Genomic DNA, 20,406 nt, shown 5'->3' with positions numbered 1-20,406 from the left:
AGGCCGATCCGGCGAGGCTGCTTTTGAAGGGGAATGGGGAGGAAAGAAAGAAAACAAGGTAGCATGTGTTGACATTTTTTTTAATATTTGGTATTTGTAAGTTTAAAAAATTTTTTCAGGCCATTTTTTTCCTTAAAAAAAAAAAAGCAACAACAGCAATGCTCTGTACAAGTATAACAAACATTAGAAATATGCATCATTCCAAAATAGTTACAAGAAAATTACAGTTTCGAGTCCATGTCAACACAGCCTATTCCTATGTGCCCCCGGGGAAAAGAAAGCGCACCCCATGTTACACAAGACTGTTACACAGTAGTCTGAAAACTCGGGACCTGGGACTTCAGAGCAAACCCTCCCCTTGTTGAAGCTCAACAGGTGATGCGATCCATCGTTTCAAAAGAAAGGCAGGCTTCTCCACTCCCGTGAAAACCCAACAGCCACCGACTGTGAGGCTGACCTCCACCCCACCCAGAGCCCCCAGCTTGACAAAGCACGCACGCACGCACGCACGCACGCACACACACACACACACACACGCACGCACACACACACAGTGGGGACGGTTTGCCAGAGTCTCGTTGGTGGTCACAATGTGGCCGTGGAGAATGGGCACCAAGTGCCAACCCCTCCACACTGGAGGGGAAGGGGACTTTGCTATTGGGAGGAGAGATCGATGGCCCAAATCCCCTAAGCTAGCTGGACACCATCTTTACCCTTTCCTTGACACATGGACGGCTCTCCCACAGGCGGCCATCAGACACTGGCAGCCGGGCTTGCTGGAACCCACTACCCCACCAGTCCACTCGGAAACTCCTCCACCTCCAACCCACTCCAGCCTCTGGAGTCCTCCCTAAGGACATATGCAGCTTCCCTTTCTAAGTCCGTGCCACCACCCCTGCCCCATCGCATACCCACACGCGCATGGGGCCTGCCTGCCCACCAGGCGTCCCAGGCCTCTCCCGGCAGCCTAGCCCCTGGGTTTGGGAGAGCCGCGGAGCGCCTTCTGCTAGACAGCTGCCCACATACTTCCCCAAGACCTAGCAAGCAGAGCGGAGGGGTGGGGGTGTCGCATTCTGTGCTTCACTTTTATTCTTAAATTACAGTATGTGTATAACTATTTGCTCTAATCTTTTCAAGGACTCTTTTTTTGGGAGCAGGTGTTTGCTCTGATTTCTGTATGGCAGTAGAGACGAGGTTCAGGAGACCCCCGTGGGGCAGGACCCAGCCAGTGGCCACCATGCTTTCTGTAAGCTGGAGGAAGGGGAAAGGGAGCCACTGCACCCCACTGTGCCCTCCCGGAGGCCCGCACACACTCGCCGCAAACCCCTGTGAAGGTACAGAAGCGATCTGCCCAAATTCTGCTTCACCCCACAGCCAGGGCCCTGTGCACCTTCCCTGAGTCCCACCTGAAAAGCCAGCACCCCGCTCCCCCCAACTTCCTCCTACCCAAAATGAAAAAAAAAAAAAATCAACAAAAAAGTGCAATCTCCATTTGAGACATAAAATTCTCCCCAACACAGGACGCCAGGGGACCTTTCCTTGTCATCCTTCAGTACCTCACAGAGAGGTGGGGGGGAGCCGGGGGGCCAGAAGACACACAGCACTGCACCTCAACCTCGTCCACAGCTGTAAGTCCACTGTGGTGCCCCCTCCAACCCTAAGATAGCCACTGTCCAGTCACCAAAGTGCCAGCAAGCGGCCAAGTGGCCAGAGCCCGCTCCCTCTTGCCCACAGTGGGGGGCCACCCTGGCTAGGACCCCACTTCCATTACTAACAAGACGCACTCCTTCTGAAGGCTACAGCAGGGTGGGTCTCTGCTCATCCCCACGGGATTCCTTCATAAGCCCTTGGATACTTCATGGCCCATGGGAGAATAAACCTAAAACTTCAAAAATATAACCTGAGCCACAAGAGAAAATAAAGAGAAACAAATCCTTTCATGTTAATGCCTTGAGAAGTTTACAGGTTATGTACCAATAAAATAAAATCCACATAAATTCAAAATTCTTGAATACACCACCCAAAGCAAAAAAAAAATTTTGTTTAATTACAGCAGCAGTATAGTAAAAGGTTTTAAAAATAATAATTACAACTTTGATACAAATGGAACTTTGTACACCTCAACTCATAGGAACGACTGTGGCGAGAGTTTAGTATTTATATACACAGTAGAGGGCGGGCAGTTAAGTGTCACTGCAGAGAGCAGAAAGCCAGTGAACTTTGAGGGAAGGGTTAGTGTGACACTGAGCTCACCACTGGAATGTTCACAGATTGCCACGCTTTTAAAAACACACATACGCACACACACTGTATACACACACGCGCACGCACACACACACACAGAAAATGCCAACCTGAGTAAAACATGACTAAAAACACAGAGCATCATGAATCACTAAGTCACATATTGCACCTTTAAATAATCCTTCTTACCAAAAACAGCAATGAGAAAGGAGGAGGAGGACAGAGTGGGGGGAGGAGGCAGGCATAAGAAAAGACTCCATGTCACTGTGAACTCCCTCTGGTTTTCCCTTCCCCTCCAACCTCCCCCCCCACACACACACACAGAAATTCTCACCCAAACAAAGGGCTGGAAAAAAAAAAAGAGTACAAAACAGAAGTCTTTGGAGAAAAGGAAGGGACGAGGAAGGGAAGAAAAAATGTTACACAGAGGTGGGAGAGGGTGGTGGGGTAGGCAAAGAGAGAGAGAGAGAGGCCTCCTCTAATCAAACAGGAGGCTGGAATGTTACCAGCAGGCAGACCTCTGTTGCTAAACTACCATTTAAATATCCCATATACTCCAATTACAAGATTCAATACAAAAATAGAGATATCTACTGAGTTTTGCCTGTGGAAGCATAATTCAGAAAAAGGCACATGTTCAAATAGAAAACGCGTGCAGAAGGGGCTCCACGTGCGCCCCTCCCTACACAACCACCACCCACCCACCATGTGGTACTTTCCAGCGGCGAGATTCCAAGATACAGTAGGTAAAAATAGACCTCTGATACTTAAAATATATCCAAACCTAACACAATCCTGGCTTTAGCATGTGAATCACAGAAAATAGTCATTAAAAAAAAAAAAGGAACAAATGGTTTTGAAAAAGAAAGAAAAATCCTAGAGCCCACTTTTCCTGGTTTTCCACAATTTTCAAGGGGGGAGGGGAGTGAACTTATCCCACTGGTGGTGAGAATTACAGCCAATCCACCCACACCCACCCAGCACCCCAGGTAGCCCCAAGTCCTCAGCCGCCAAGGCTCACTCAAACAGAACAGAACAAAGGACTAAGATAGGAGACAGGAGACGGGGTGGGCATGGGGCGTTTCCCTCAAGTGTGGGTATGGCGGTCTGCCTCGCTCAGGAAGAGGCAGGACCACTATGTGATGTAGCCATTGCTCTTCCCAAACATGCTCACGGGCTCCAGGTTTTCGTAGATTGTCATCGCTGTGGTGTTCTGGTAGATGAGATCCACCTTTGAGTCTTTCTGGGCTCTGATGATGTCCAAAACACACTGATTGAGGAAAACATACTGGTCCTGGTAGGAAAGGGTGAGAGAGAGCAAGAATTAGCACAGGTCCCAAGCATGAGCAGGTGAAAGCATTTTCAAACTCAGCACCAGCACCACCACTCAAACTCCAGGTGCCCAACTAGCAAACAACAGCTCAAGTTCACGGAGGCGAAAAGGTTCTGGTGGAATCTGGAATGAGCCTCACACTCTCACCACCCCTGCTCAGGGAGACGTGGCAGCAGCTTGGGGAAGGGGAAAGAAGGGTTTGGAAGAAAGTAACGTACACAATGTCCAGACAATAAGAAATCCAGCATGATTTTCTTGACCTAGGAGGAGCAAGGGGGAAACTGTATTTCTCCTCAGAGGAGGGCTGAATGGGGATCACCCTTCAGGTAAGCACAAGAGAATCAGTGGAGAATCATTTAAAAACAAGAAGCAGCTCATGCCTGAGATCCTAGTTACACGGGAGGCAGAGATCCAGAGGATCCCAAATGGAGGCCAAGCAAAGGGGTTAAAAAAAGTCAAGAGACCCCATTTCAACCAATAAAAAGCCAGCCATGGTGGCACACACCTACTGTCCTAGCTATTCAGGAGGCATAAAGAGAAGGACTGCTGTGCAGGCCCAGGCATATATCTGAGACTTCATTTGAAAAATAAACAAATAAAAATAAAGTATGGCTCAGGCAGTATACCACCAACCTACCTAGCAAGCATGAAATCCAGAGTTCAAACCCCCAGTACTACTAAATACTTATTTGTATAATAATAAGCAGAGGAGGAGTGTGTATAGCTACAAGGATATAACCTGGTGCTGTAAGAACAACTTCCCACCAAGAAGCATTACACATGAAACAGGATCCGTTTCCCCTTTCCAAAATACTCTGCAAAAATTCAAGTGTGCAGAAAGAGTGACACTGCCCCATTGGTAAGGAAATGGAAAGACCTGGAAAAGTTATATTAAGTGAAGTAAGCCAAACCCAAAGAAAAGAAGGTTGCATGTTTTCCATCATTTGTAAGAACTAGAGTATGTCTATGATATTCCTAACAGGGGATCTCAACATCTCAATTGCTTAATACATAGGACCATATGAAATCAACTGTACCAACATGAACTCCAAGACAGGGAAACAATAGGTTCTTATTATGTCCTGCACATAGTTTTTTAATTTTTTTTCTTTCATCTCTCTGAATTTCCTGTACCTCTGTCTTGTATATAAGATTATTCCATATGGTGAAAGGAAAGAGAATCACAGAACAGCAGGTCAAAGGACGAACTAATACAATGATACTCACTTAACAATAGGTTGGATGTCAACCTTACAAACTGAGGGAGAGGGGAGTAGGGAGAATTAAATGGGAGAAAATGAAGGATGGGGTAAACAGTGTTTAAAAACAAATGTAATCATTGCCTTACTTATGTAACTGTAACCCCACCGCTCATCACTTTGTCAATAAACATTTTTTAAAAGGCAGGTGTGCATGTCTGCAGATACACATAAATGAGCTCCAAATGACACACTCGCCAAACTATCAGCATTGCCTACCTCAGGAAGAGGGATTGGGAAGGAAAAAATAAGAGAAAAAAATACATTTCTGTGTAGTCCTGTGTTAAAATTTCAACATGATCAAGAGTTGCCTTCAAGGTATCAAGAGATATAAACATCCCCGGCAGAGCCAGTGTTTCTCTGACAGCAGAAAAGATGGAGGGCCTGCTATTCTATACCTTCACAGCAGGGAAGTGAGCCTCTCTCCTCTCTCCTCTCACCACCCCCCTCTACCACTTCATGACAGACAGCTCACCCCTCTCCCACAAGCACACAATGTCCCCAAATCCAGACAACATTCCCTGAGGGAGTAAGACAACACAGGACATGTTCCTAAGTATGAAGATCACAGCCTGAGGCCAGTGATGGGCAAAAGAGGAAGACCCTACCTAAAATAACTAAGGCAATAACCGCCCCCCCCCTTCAAGGGAGGTGGGGGAGAGGGTCCAGAATGACTAGGAGAGTAGCTCCAATAGCATGCCACTTGCCTAGCAAGCAGGAGGCCTAGGCCAAACTCACCAAAAACTAAAAAAACAGAGGTGAAAAAAAAAAAGAAAAAAAAAAAAACACCGATTTTGTGAGTTTATAACCCAGAAACCCAAGTTCCGAGATGCGCGGGACAAGTCCAGGATCTGTGAAGAGACCAGCGTCCCCTCGCAGCTCAACACTAGAATGAGCTGGAAGGGCGGCATCTTGTCATCCGTCACTTCAGCACCGGCGCAGGCTTGCAGAAGCAGCGCTCCTGCCTTGCAGGGGAGTGGGCTCACCTCTGTCTGCACCATGAGAGGCCTGTGCATGCGAAGGTCGTACACAATCCCGTACACATCCACCGTGTTCTCATTCTCTATCTGATAGATGAGGCGGTCGATGGCCATGAATGTGCCTGTCCTTCCCACTCCAGCACTGCAAGAAAGAGAAACCAGCGCCTCATCGCTGTGGCCTCCGCCCTGAACCTCTCTGACTTCCCCACTGGTTCTGACACCTGCACTCCTCCACATGGGCTGAAATTTCAGCAAGCATGGCAGCACTGGCTTGGAGCCGGAGTCACAAGACGACTTGAGAGTTAACTTTCACAAATGGACCGCTTTGCTCACTAGGGCTTCTAACACTGAAGTGCTTCTGGGTCAGTTGTCATCATTTCCTTCCTGTGCCTCTCCTAACTGTGCCTCTCCTGTATTCTGCCCCAAATCAATTTTCTCCACTTTCAAACGAGTATCCTAACAGTTCTAGAGTAATGAGTGGACACAGGCTTTGTGTCCAGGTTGGCTGGCCATTCCCCTGCAGCATAAAGGCAACAGCAATGGGTCCAGAAATGGGTCCTGGGGCTATTCTTCTAACGGCTACTGAGGGATAACTGTATGCAGTAACCACAAGGAAATGACAGAACACAATGTCAGTGATACAATGTATCAGGAGACAACATTTAATGCCGATGATTAATAGTGTATAAAAGAGCTGGGTAAGGTGGCTCACATCTATAATCCTAGCTACTCAGGAGGCTGAAATATGAGGACCAAGGCTCAAAATACAGCCCAGGCAGAAAAGCTCATGAGATTCTCATCTCCAATGAACCAACAAAGAGCTAGAAGTGGAGCTGTGGCTCAAGTGACAGAGCACCAGCCATTAGCAAAAAAAAGTGAAGGGAGAGTACCCAGGCTCTGAATTCAAGTCCCAGTTCTAGCACCAAAATAAAAAGCAATAGCACACAGTATGGACACAAGTGGATGTGGCTACATTTGAGGGAAAGTCTATCTACAAAATAAGCAGCTGACCTGATTTGATCCATAGGCTCTGGTTTGCCAACCTCTGTTGTAGAATCTCAGGGCATAGGGCTAAGCGTGTGATCGCCTATGCAAACCTTTCTTGACTAAGAGGTTACTGCATTGCTTTGGGGAAGTGCTCATAAATGTCTCAATGGGTCTAAAATTGTCACACACACACACACACACACTCTCTCACTCTCACACACACACACACCTGCAATGCACCAGGATGGGTGACTCCGGGGAACTCTGCTTCATATAGTCCCGGACCAGGTAGCGAAAGTTGATGAGCAGGTCAGTGGTATCCGGAACACCGTGGTCCGGCCAGGAGGTGAAATGGAACTGGCGCAGAAGGTGGGTCTCACTTGTCTGGATCTAGAAGCCAAGGGAGAGCTAAGATTAGAGAGAGGGGTGCCTCAGCATTCTGAAGATGAGGGAAATGGAGCACTAGGGTGGGAGGAGACAGGCAATGACAGAGAAAACTCCTCATTATCAATATTAGCACCTGTCAACTGTAAAAAGGGGGTTCGTTGTAATATTTCCACACACGCACATAATATACTCTGATCAAATTCACCCCCTCTAGGACTCTGTCTCATTTCCCTGCTCCCCTTCTAAAGATCAAATTATTTCATATGTCTCGTCAATTTCCCCATCATCATCTCCTTTCACCCTGCTCCTTCCCACTGGTTCCCACCCCCAAGCAGGTCCCCACCCACTTCTTTTACACTCATCTCAATCAGATTTGTAGGTCTAGGTCCCACAGATGAGGGAACATGAGTCGTGCGTCTTTCTCAGTCTAGCTTATATTGCTTCACATGAGGATATCGCGTTTCAACCTTTTTCCAGCAAACAGGTCATTTCTTTCTTCTTCATGGCCAAGTAAGGCTCCGTGGGGAATGAACCACATTTTCTCAACCCACTCACTCGTCAGCTGATGGACACCCTGGTGACTCTATCATCTGGCCGTTGTGAACAGTGTCGACATGAGCCGGGAGCATAGGTGTTGTTAGGTGCTGACTGACTGACATTCCTCCGGATGTACGCCCACTGCGGGAGCAGGGGTTGCATGGTGGTTCCACTGTTGGGTTTCTTTTGAGAATGCTCACACTGCTTTGCATGGTGGCTGCACTGGGCACTTTTCTACAGCTAGAAATCAGAAACTTACGTGTGCATGGCAGCTCTGCAGTGCTTGCACACACCCCATCTCACTCACAAACCCTCATTACCAGCCTAGGAAAGAGGGTCCATCACTCCCTTCAAGGACAGGAACAAAGGTTCAGAGAAACAGGGAGTGACTTCCCCAATGCGCCAGATGCATGCCCAGGCTTGGATTTTGAGTTCAGATGTCTTCCATTTCCAAGTACCAAGCCAGTAATGGTCTTGAACTCTCAACCCTGCGCCTCCTGAAAGCTTCACAGGCCCCCCAGCCTTGAGCCAGCCTGGGAATGTACCAACCCCCCAGCCAAAATAGCTTAACAGAAATACAAGATATCAAGACCGCTGGATCTTCTTTCATGCACTGTTTTTTGTTGGTTTGAAGTCAGCTCCTCATATTTGATCAGTCTGCTTGCTCTGCTGGCACTCTACCACTTGAGCCATACCTCCAACCCAGCTTTTGGCTGGTTATTTTGAAGACAGACATTTCTGCCCAGGCAAGTTTCAAACCTGGATGATGACTTTGGGGTATCAGCCTCCGAAGGAGCTAGGATGACGGGGTGATCAACTTCACCCAGCTCTTTTATGCACTATTTATAAATGTGCACAAAACACTGTCTCCCGGTAAGCTCTTTTATCACTAAGGTTACATTCTAACATCTCCTCATACTACTACATACAGTCATCCCTCAGTGCTGTGAAGAATAGCTCCAGAACCTACCAGACAGAAAAATCTGTGAATGCCCACATCCCTTGAGTAAAATGATATCTGCGACAAGACGCAGCCATCAGTGACAGGCACATATACGCCAGCATATACTGACCGGGGGTGGGGGGGGGAACTGGACCTGCCAAGCTTGTGTAAGATCCCCTCAATGTTCACAGGATACTCTCACGTGTCCCAGTGTCCCCGTCACTAATCGTCACATGATTCCACTTTAAACCACCTCTAAGTTACTCACAATAGATAGTAGAATGTGCGATCTAAAAGAGCAGCCGCTGTGCTCTATCACTAAGCAAACCATGACCAGAAAAGGAAGCTGGAACATGTTCAGTAGAGACACAATATTTACTCAGACTATTCTCAACCTCAGGTTGACAGAATCCACAGACATGAGACCCAGGGTCCCATGGGACCCAGAGAGGATGCATGCATGGTCTATTCGCCAATCCTAAGAGCTGAATTGGTGACATAGGGAGCAAACAAGTCACAATTTAGTTATTCACACTCCAGAAGCTAGATATGGGCATGGTTTCCAAGCTTTGCCTCTGTTAAAAACAAAGCTGAGGGCTGGGAATATGGCCTAGTGGTAGAGTTGCTTGCCTCATATACATGAAGCTCTGGGTTGGATTCCTCAGCACCACATATATAGAAAAAGCCAGAAGTGGCACTGTGGCTCAAGTGGTAGAGTGCTAGCCTTGAGCTAAAGAAGCCAAGGACAGTGCTCAGGCCCTGAGTCCAAGCCCCAGGACTGGCAAAAACAAAAACAAAAAACAAAGCTGAGCTGGTTGCCTCTGGCTCATGCCTGTAACCGTTGATACTCAGGAGGCTGAAATGAGAGGATCACAGTTCAAAGCCAGACAAGGCAGAAAAAGTCCATGAGACACTCTAACTACAAAAAAAAAAAAAAAAAAAAACAGCTATAAGTGGAAGTGTGATTCAAGTAGTAGAGTGCCAGCCTTATGCAAAAAGCAGCTCAGGAACAGTTCCCAGGCCCTGAGTTCAAGCCTGAGGACCCCAAAAAATTCCCAGATACATGAACTTGACTTCCCAGGATGCCTGCACAGTGTAAAGTAGACTTCAGAAGGGTCTGGGGATGCTGGCATCCATTTATGCAGTTCCCTCGTGCCTCCCTCCCAATCCCTTAGCCCAATAGGCCTCAGATGGTGACAGAACTCTACAAGCAAGTCATACATGAAGTATTATTAGCTACTCTCTGCCTAGACATGTCACTCCCAAGCTGATGGCCAGTCCTTGTCTGAGACCCACCTTCTTCGCACTCTTACTTACATTTTTCACAGTGAAATCTCTGATGGTCCATTCTGGAAGAACAACTTCTGTGGTCATGGTCACAGTTATGTCCCCGTAGTCCTGCGCCTGCTTGGATGGCCAGTACTCCTCACACTTGGTCTGGAATACAAGTGTGTGTTTATGAAGCACTCGGATCACACACCCGCCACCACAACGGCCTCACAGGGAAGATCTGGCAAGGAAAACCAGCCCCGGAAGTCCCACCACTGAGCGCTGTTTACCCTTAGAGTTGTTTCTTAATTCACAACTCTAGCAAATTCTTTTCAAATCGGGAGCTTTCTCATGGAAACTCAAGATTCTCTTTAAAAAGTTGGAAAATCTACCAAAGACAATGGCTCACGTTTGTAATCCTGGCTACTTGCAAGACAGATATTGGCCAGTTCAAGGCCAGTCTGGGCAAAAAGTTAAGAACAAAAAGTTAAGGCGGATGTGGTAGGTCACACCTATCATCCCAATTGCTCCCAAGGCCTAGGTAGAAGAGAGCCCTTTGAGTAGCCATGCCAAAACTGTACATGAGACAGAATGTCTCAGATACCCCAGAACTCCATATAACCAGAAGAAATGAACAGATCTCCCAGTACCTTCAGCTATGCGCTATTCGCAGTAAGCACGCACATGTTCACGAACACGCTCACAAAGATGATCAAATTAAATCACTCGAGGATCCCAAACTTTGATAAAACTCGTGAGCAAATCTAAAAACAACTACTTTCTAAGAACATCTGAATCCTCTTCCTGCAGAAGACACACACACACACACACACACACACACACACACACACACACACTTACTTCCCAGGGCAGGTATTTGCTGCAGGTCGTTTCAAACTTAACTGATTCACTGGTAAGTAGAATAATAAATATGGGATGTTGCACGTAGAAAATGCCCTGGCAGCCTTCTACATTCCCCCCAGAGTTCAGAATAAAAGATCAGCAAGGGCCCGGCTACATTCATCTTGGAGTTCTGCACACAGGTCGACCACCACATTTTTACTTGTCTAGCCAATCATTGTGAGAAAGGAGGTTCAAAGTACGAGGCCCTGCACTCACAGCAGCATGCAAGATCCACTCACATTCATAAAGCACTGTCCCTGTGTGGCTGTGGGAACCTACTCTCCTGACGCAAGGAAGAGGGCAGAACCCACCCTCCAGAGCCCTGACATGGGCTCCATGAATGACTGCTCCACTGGACTCCTGGGCCATCCCCACCCTCACCCAGAACCTGGTCACACTTGGGGCTAGAGGAACATCCACTCACTTGATTTAAAATAACAAACAGGGAAGGAAGTGAGGCTGCAAGACTCTCGCCATCCCCTAGGACATCCTGGACAAGAGCGATCATATCACCTGCAGACGGTCAGACAGGCGCTTCTCAGCCCTATGCCAGTGCCCCATGCCTGGAACGCCAGCTATGCAGAAAGCTGAGATCTGAGGATCATGGTTTGAAGCCAGTTCAAACAGAGAAATCTGAGAGCCTCTTCTCCTCCCATGAGCAGGCAAAAGGCCAGAGTGGAAGTATGGCTTACATAAGTGGTAGAGCACTGGCTTTGAGCCAAAGTGAAAGTGAGAGGTCCTGAGTTCAAGCCCCACTACCAGCACCCAAAAAAAAAAAAAAGAACTTGTCAGTGAGAAGCTCAGGAGGCTGAATCATGCTCCAGGTGATTCTGAGGGAAAAGGAAGTGTGAGAGCCACTGACTCAAGGAATCGACAACGATCTCAAGAAATGAGCTGACATTTTAAAAAAAAACTTCATGTGAGATGTAGCTCACTGGTACAAGGTGTACTTAGCATGTGCAAGGCTCTGGAGTCAATCCTCTGAGGTTAGATTACATCATATCATATATAATAAGCATTATTATCCTGTCAAAATATATTATGTAGGCCGTAACATTAGTTCCCATAACTATTATACTGTTACTGTTGTTCATATGCATGGAGCAACATTAAGTCCCATTCCTCAGCCACAGAACTTTTTTGGGGTTTGGGGGTGAAGTTTTTTGGTCAGTTATGGGGCTTGAACTCAGCGCCTGGGCACTGTCCTTGAGCCTCTTTGTGCTCAAGGCAAGCACTCTACCACTGAACCACAGCACCACAGCACTACTTCCAGTTTTGAGTGGTTAATTGGAGATTAAAGAGTCTCATGGGGACTTTTCAGGCTAACTTTTGAACCGTGATCCTCAGATCTCAGCCTCCCGAGTAGCTAGGATTAATTACAGAAGTGAGCCACCAGTGCATGGCTGGAACATTTTAAACATGTCTTTTTCTATTTACCTCACATCTATTTATGGGATGTTACCAATGGACAGACGTTGTCTGAGGTGGGAATGGCAGAGAGATGCCAGGCCACTCATGGGAGAGGGTCTGCTGAGAGTTATCTGGAGGTTAAGCCTGGATTTTTCTTGAAGAAAAAGGTTAGGTTCTAAAAACTAAGACTGAAAGTCACCGAGTGGCAGAACCTGGCCAGCTGGAGATTTTAAAGCCACTGCGTAGTGACATGGGAGCTCATTTGCTCACTCAGAGCTGAGGAATGCACAGCTTCCTGGAGAGCAGCCCCTTGCTCTTACCTGCCCCAGCTCCTGCTATGTACCACCCCACGGCTGAGAAGAAGAAAAGACAACAAAATGTGTCCACAAAGGAGCACAAAATAGAGTTCTTCAGAATCCTTTTTTTTTTTAATGTTTAGGGGAGGATAAACAAAGTAAACTTCTCAGAAGATACTAAAGCTCTAGAGGAGTGTTTGTTAAAATGGCAAATAGAGACTGTCGCTAGAGGTTTATGCCTGCAATCCTAGCTGTTTGGGAGGCTGAGATCCAGAGGACAATAGTTTGAGGCCAGCTCATAGTTTAGTGACTCGATCTCCCATCCAGCAAAAGGCAGAGCTAGAGGCATGGCTCAAGTGGAGCAGGGCTTGTTCAGAAAGTATAAGACTTTGAGTCCAAACTCCCGGACTACATAAAAAAAAAACAAACAACCAGCAAATAGCTGAACATTCAGGAGACTGAGGCAGGAGAGTCACAAATTCTAGTTCATCCTCAACTACATAACAATACCCTGTCTCAAAAATAAATACCAGGCCACCAATGGCTCACATGTGTCATCCTAACTATTCAGGAAGATGGGTTCGAGGATCACTATTCAAAGCCAGCAGGAAAGTCCATGAGTCCAGTTAACCACCAAAAAGCTGGAACAATGACTCAAGTGATAGAGCACCAGTCATGAACAAAAAGCTAAGGGACAGCACCCAGACCCTGAGGTCATCAAGCCCCAGTAACCAGCATAATGATAAACAAAACAAATTTTAAGACACTCCTTCCAACAACAATAAAAAAGAAAAAAATGATTTAGTTACATTTATTTTTTAAAGGTACTTACCCTCCCTTGTTCAACACATTTGGTCAACATAACAATGGCATATACATTTTTCTCCCAAACCATTCGCCAAAAATCTTTTAAAGTGTTAGGCAAAGGTCCTTGCGTGGCAATAAAATCTCTCTTGGAATGGTAGCCCTGAAAACAGAAAACAGGGTGGACACGTGAGCACCAGGAGACAACGCCCCAACGGCTGCACCCCACCCATGGGTGCCTGCGGCCGGCCAGCACCCACTCACCGGCATGTAGTTGGCATTGATGTAGTCATCAGTGGAATGCGTCTGGACTGACAGCTTGACTCGAGAAATGTCATCTGTGATGTCAAAAGAACAAAGAACCTCATTACAAGAGGGAATCTTAGAAAAGTTGTACAGAAGAAAGAAAAAGAAGAAGGCTTTGTATAAAAAATCAATCACAAGGGAGCTGGGGATATGGCCTAGTGGCAAGAGTGCTTGCCTCGTATACATGAGGCCCTGGGTTCGATTCCCCAGCACCACATATACAGAAAACGGCCAGAAGTGGCGCTGTGGCTCAAGTGGCAGAGTGCTAGCCTTGAGCAAAAAGAAGCCAGGGACAGTGCTCAGGCCCTGAGTACAAGCCCCAGGACTGGCCCAAAAAAAAAAAAAAAATCAATCACAAAGCCTTCCAAGTTCCACCCACTCAGACCATGGCTATGTATGACCCACTTACACCCCTCGTAGTGCCCTAGTTCCACCCTGGAAATGAGACCACCAGGAGCTTGCCGTGGAGGAGGCTTATATTCCCTGTAACGGTGAATGGAATACTTGAATCCCTCTTTAAACTCCATTTGCTGTCATCCCCGTAGGATGGGTGGCAGACACTGGTAATACTCAAAAATAGAAAAGAATCCAAGAATAACTCAGATTTATCTACAGAAAGAGTAGCCTTCCAACCTGTTGCCCTTCTATTCCTTTTCATGGAACTATATGAAAATAGGGGAGAAGGGGAAACAAAGAGAAAAGTGCAGAGAGACAGACAGAGAGAGAAAAAGAGAGAGAGAGAGAGAGAGAGAATATCAGACACTGGCCTTTTCTCTGAATCAGACACATACAGCAGGCCCAAAGCCTGGTTTGGACATTACTACCTGTGTAACCTTGGACAAGCCACCTATCATTCTGTACCTTTTTCTTCATCTGCAGAATGGCCATTCTGCAATTCTACAGCCAGCTGGCTGAGGCTGCTGGGAGGATTACATGCAGAGCTTAGTGATAGCAGGAAACGATGGATTGGCTGTGGACATAGAAGCCCCTCCCCTCTAGCATTAGAGATGACAGCAGGTGACAGAACAAATGACAGGTGGTGTGGACGAAGTCACTTACAGGGCAGAACATTATTATAGCGGTTCTTTCCTCTATTCTCAGCCAGTTCTGCTGCATATTTAGGTAGACTAATCCCAACCAGCTTCAGGTCCTAGAAACAAAATAGGTGAGTTGATTCTTTCATCGTCACACAGGCAGGCTTTAACTGAGTGTAGATTGATGGATAAAGTGGAAATGCCAAGGTGAGACAGATCTGCTTCTCTCCCCTGAAATACAGACTGAACTCTAGCCCCCGAAACTACAAGTATGACCATCAGGAAATGCAGTCTCTGCAGAGGCCATCAAGCTAGAGTGAGGTCACAGCAGGGCAGAACAGGCCTTTAACTTAATATGCAAAGGGCCTCAGAAGAGTAAATAGAACAAAGAGAGGAGGACACTGGTGTCACACACGTGTGGCTGAGACCAGAATGATGCTGCCACAAAACCAAGAAATGATCCGGGCTTCCAGAAGCTGGAACAGAACAGCTAGAACAGAAGCCTGGCCTTAGAGGCTGTGGAAAGCGGCAGGATTGGCAACATCTTGATCTGGACTTCGAGCCTTGAAAACAACATGCAAGCCAACACCTGTGTACTGTTTCAAGTCCATTGGCTTACATACAGTACTTTGGCATGGCAGCCCTAGGAAACCAATACAGAGGTTAAAACAAAAGGACAGGGCCAGGGAGCCCGTAGCTCACCTGGGGATTATAGTTCAAAACCAGCCTGGGGGGGCGAGGTAGGGGGAGGGAGAAAAAGGAGGGGGAAGAGGAAGAGGAATAGGAAGAAGAAAGAGGGGAAGAGGGAGAAGAGGAAGAGGAGGAGAAAAGAAGAAGAAAGAAGCCACCAGGGAGCTGTGGCATAAGCAGAACACTAGCCAGGAGCAAAAAAATCTCTGGGAAAATACCCAGGCCTCAAGTTCAAGTCCCAGGATCAGCACAAAAGGAAGGAGAAAAAAAAAGGATAGTCCTTCCCTTCTGGGGCTTACAGCCTAGAAAGAGGGGAAGGGCAAGGAGGGAAATTCCTAATGTGACAAGGAGGAGTTAAACCAATGCTGAATAGTGGAGACATGCAATGTGTCCCAGGTGAAACAAGATAGTCTGAGAAGAAACACCTCACTAGACAGACAGAGCCAGTGGTTGGGCTGGAATCTGGGGACTGCCACACAGAGGAGGGGGTGTCTTCACTGTGCTTACAGCAGAGGACACACTATCGAGGGCATGAGACGGGGCGGCACACAGACACCATGCATGGATGTACTGAGCGGGGGCGCTTCTGGGCTGGTTTAGGGGCACAGAGGGTATCAAGGCCTGGAAGGCAGACTCTGGTCAAGAAACTTTCGGCTATGTTGGGAAATGAACTGTACAGTTAGGGGGAAGGAGGTCGTGAGGGAGAAAACAAGGGAGGGGGTGACATTGTTCAAAAGGAAGTGTACTCATTAGCTGGCTCACGTGACTGTAACCCCTCTGTACATCACCCCTCCAATAAAAATTACAAAGAAACTCCTTCTGCAGGTCCTCCAACTGTCCAATCAGGTTTCTTTCTATCTCAGTTTTCTAATTATTCCCCGACTTGAACCCACAGTTCCCACTTCTCTGTGAATAATTTTCAGGTATCATCAATAAGCTGCACATAGAATCCACTAGAAGGAAAGGTCGATCTGAGCTTTGTGGCTAACCATGGGAAGGGCACAGGCACAAGCTTCTCCCCCCTCTGAAATGGTCACCTCTTACCCCAAAATTTCCCTCTACGAGACAAAAGCAGGCAGTCTGCCAGCATTCGAGACAAATGGGAAGCAAAGTATCCCAAACACTTACTTCGTACTCCTCAGCGAACCCACAGTTAGAGTCGGCTTGTTGTTTCTTGAAGTAGGCCTCAAAATTCTCCACCCTGATTAACTTGGATCTAAGGAAACAAAAAAATTTACCAGTGTGTCTTTTTTTTTGTACATTTAATGAGGCACATACTCAAGAATAGGCAAATATAACAAAAAAAAAAAAGGGAGTTACTCACTTTTTAGGTCTTCATTACCGAAAAGGAAAGAAGAAGAAAAAGCAATTAGAATTCTTTGTTCAAGTGGGAAGTAAGCATTTTTCCAAAATAACAAAAACCAAATATAGCTTAGAGGAGGAGGGAGGGATAGAGATTAGAATAGTATTATGTATATGGCACTGAAATCTAAACCTAAACCAAGAACCTAATTCTGTTGCATAACTAACTAATCCTATTTGTGTCTTTAAATAAATCCTTTTCCTCTCTTGATTCTGATAACCCACTTGTTTTTTAATCACAAAATACATATTTACTGGTGAAATTACAGGCAATGGCTAGGAAACCACTTGCTTTGGAACCAACAAAACATGGGTCCTTTGTAGAAAAGAACTCACAAAAAATCATATCCAAGTGTGTCAATCAAGAAAACCGACATCAAGTTCCATCAAAAATTCTATAGTCACTGAACAGATTGGAGGACTGAGTACCTTAAAGCTCAGAACTTTAAAGACTTACTTAATTTGAGAAAAGGACACTTCATTGTTCTTCGCATCTTTCCTGTTTTGAAAGAAAAAAAAAGACCTATTAGACACAACTGTGTGTATGTGTCTGTGTGTGTGTGTGCACACGCACGTGTAACACACCAGCCAGTCTTGGAAATCGAACTCAAGAGCCTAGGCTCTACCCCTGAGCTTTTGTGCTACCACTTGAACCACAGCTCGACTTCCAGATTTTTGGGTGGTTAACTGAAGATGAGAGCCTCATAGGCTTTCTCCCCTAGCTGCCTTTGAATCATGATTCTCAGATCTCAGACTCCTAAGTAGCTAGGATTACAGGTGTGAGCCACCAGTACCCAGCTTACTAGATACCTTTCACAACTCTACCAAATGCCTTTTCTCTGGGCAGTGGTGGTTCAGGTCAGACACTAAATCCCATTTTTTTGAGAAAGCCTTTCTGACATGTTAACCCAATAGACTTGAAACCATTTAAGACTCAAGTGCTGCCACCTGGTGGGAGTCTGTACTCTGGTGCATGGCAGGCTCTAGCAGACTGACAGGTAGGTGGAGCCTCCCTTTGAGAAAAGGACACCTGGAAGGAAATTGCTCGAATCAAAACGGAAGAAAGACATGTAGAGTTCATTTCACTTAGCATCATCTTATATGTTCATAAGGGCATAGCTAGTGGGCTCTTGTGATCTTCTGCTATGACTAGCCTAAACCTGTACTAATTATTCCCTATGAGGGAGACCATAGAGTCCATGTTTCTTTGCATCTGGCTCACTTCACTTCGTATATTTTTTTCTAAGTCCTTCCACTTCCTTACGAATGGGGCAATGTCATTCTTTCTGATATGGAACCGAGTATTTTATCAATATGCCATGTAAAACTGTAGCTTTCTTTGTTGATGATCCTCTTGTATCCCCTTCCTGTGATTGGCCCTGCTCTATCACTGTATCTGATCTTAGTACCCTGGATACTGTATATACTGGTATTAGAACTAGGGAAGGGAAAGGAAATATCAAAATCGAGAGACAAAGGATAAAAAGACAAACTATTCCAAAAGCAATACTTACAAAACCATTTGGTGTAAACCAACTGAACAACTCATGGGGGGGAGAGAGAAAGTGGGGGGGAATGAGGAACGAGGTAACAAATTGTACAAGAAATGTACCCACTCCCTTACGTATGAAACTGTAACCCCTATGTACATCACTTTGACAATAAATAAATAATTATTCAGAGAGAAAAAAAGAAAGACACGTAGAAACAGAAACCCTGAAATGTCCAGTTTGGAATGAATTTAGCCTAAGGAAATAACCATGAAGGTACCCAAAGACCTAGGCACAAGGACAACAGTAGAAAAACAAAACAAAAATTGAAAACATCCAGGAAATTGGCTAAAGGCTGTAGGATCTCCACACAGGGAATATTCTGCAACTTCTTAAACTGAGGCGGTCCACGGTGGCCAAAGCAGACAGAAACATGTATAATTCCATTTATGTGTGAATTTTGAAATCACATTAAAGTGTTACTGGAAAAAAAAATGTGAAGGATAGCTTTGTGTATATGTACTGCAATTCTGAGTTACTTTTTTTCCTACAGTTTTTGCCTATATTACTTTTTATGTGTTTGTGCTGGTACTAGAACTTGGGCTCAGGGCCTTGTGCTCTTCTTTACTTGTTTTTTGTTGTTTGTTTGGTGCTGGTCCTGGGGCTCAAACTCAGGGCCTAGCTCAAGGCTCAAAGCCCAAGCCCTGTGGCCCTAGCGAGCCACAGTTCCACTTACAGCATTTTGTGGTCAACTGGAGATAAGAGTCTCACACCCACAGACTTCACTTGTCCTGCCTGGCTTTGAACTGTGATCCTCAGATCTCAGGATTACAAGCATGAGCCACCAGCTCCTGGATTCTTCTTTAGCTTTTCCCACTCAAGATTAATGCTCTACTATTTGAGCCACACTTCCACTGCTATCTTTTGCACTGGTGATTTGGAGTTAAGAGTATCAGACTTGTCTATTGAGTCTAGGTTTGAACCAGGATCCTCAGATCTCAGCTTCCTAAGTAGCTGGGATTGCAGGCATGAGCCACTGATATCCAACTATAAAAGTAGTTATTTTAATAAAAACCAATAAAGCTGTTTTACCCAGACACTGACTAATCTCAATTCCCTCAAAACATGAGAACCTCTTGTCAAAAAGCTGGAACATGCAAAGTGCCTTTCAATTCTACATGGCAAGCTGGCAGAACAAAGAACCAGACAGGGCCTACTCGAGCCCCTGGGTTTGGGTGGAAATTCCCTGAGTGGCAGCAAAGGAAGCCTGGGTAATGCAGAAGCTTCTCAGGGTGAGACAGGAAGGTGAGTGACTAAATACAAAGGCCAGGAGGAAGTCCCGTTTCCACACTTCTCCACTCAGCTCTGCACAGGGAGGGCCTTCAAGACCTGCCCCTCAGAGCTACAGGAGAGAGGCAATGCATGGAAGGTATAAATACAGGTACACAGTGCATACCTGGTGGATTCACCTCACAGGGTGACTGTACAGAGAAAGTATCAACAATAATTACTGTTAACTAATTAATTTGTAAAGGGCAGAATGTGAAGTGCTCCTCAGCTCACCAGCTGCACAAAGCTACATCCCCTTACCTCCAATGAGGACATTACAAGGCTAATAAGCTTAGCAACAGCTAGTGGGAAACATAGCGTGTATCCAGGCAAGGCCACTGCCACAAGCTGGAGCTCTCCTTAGCGCTACTGTATAAAGCTGACTTGTCTTGAGAAGTGGCATCCTAAAGCGTGGGTACCAAGGGTCTGCAGTAGCAAGGACTGACTTTAGGATTGCAAGATGGTGATCAATGCAGATGGTAGAAAGATGAGAGTTCTTTATAACTTCGGATTTTGGAAATGTTTGCAATTTCCCACAATAAAAATCTTCTTTGGGGCTGGGAATGTGGCTCAGTGGTAGAGTGTTTGCCTAGCATGCATGAGGCCCTGGGTTCAATTCCTCAACACCACATTAAATACTAATACTAATAATAATAATAAAAGAGTCTTAGAATTAACATATGTAACATCACCTTTTTTTCCTCCAGAAGATGAAGCCTCCCACCGCCACGATGACCATGGCACCGAAGATGCATCCAAACACAGCTCCACAGATGACGCCTAGATAGAGTGCAAAGGGGAGGCATTCTGAGGTGTCTGTGAAGGACCACAAGCTACACCAGA

At 46.0% G+C, this 20,406-nt stretch overlaps 1 protein-coding gene across 1 annotated transcript in view; it reads right to left on the bottom strand.

Moving 5' to 3' along the window:
• Positions 1-1,092: 1,092 nt before the first annotated feature.
• Positions 1,093-20,406, bottom strand: part of Ptprj (protein tyrosine phosphatase receptor type J) — a 39,685-nt gene continuing 20,371 nt past the window's right edge. The window contains exons 14-24 of the mRNA XM_048361315.1: positions 20,256-20,343; positions 17,202-17,243; positions 16,707-16,715; positions 16,511-16,598; positions 14,718-14,808; positions 13,617-13,690; positions 13,381-13,515; positions 9,988-10,107; positions 7,033-7,193; positions 5,823-5,958; positions 1,093-3,538 (exon numbers count right to left, since the gene is read on the bottom strand). Coding sequence (XP_048217272.1) covers positions 3,380-3,538; positions 5,823-5,958; positions 7,033-7,193; positions 9,988-10,107; positions 13,381-13,515; positions 13,617-13,690; positions 14,718-14,808; positions 16,511-16,598; positions 16,707-16,715; positions 17,202-17,243; positions 20,256-20,343 — 1,103 coding nt within the window. The 3' untranslated portion in view covers positions 1,093-3,379. The remainder of the gene's footprint in view (positions 3,539-5,822; positions 5,959-7,032; positions 7,194-9,987; positions 10,108-13,380; positions 13,516-13,616; positions 13,691-14,717; positions 14,809-16,510; positions 16,599-16,706; positions 16,716-17,201; positions 17,244-20,255; positions 20,344-20,406) is intronic.

Source organism: Perognathus longimembris, chromosome 13 (genome assembly GCF_023159225.1).
Source record: "Perognathus longimembris pacificus isolate PPM17 chromosome 13, ASM2315922v1, whole genome shotgun sequence".
In the NCBI taxonomy this organism is placed as follows: Eukaryota; Metazoa; Chordata; class Mammalia; order Rodentia; family Heteromyidae; genus Perognathus; species Perognathus longimembris.
The sequence above is the reverse complement of the archived record's forward strand: the minus strand, read 5'-3'. Positions and strand labels throughout refer to the sequence as shown.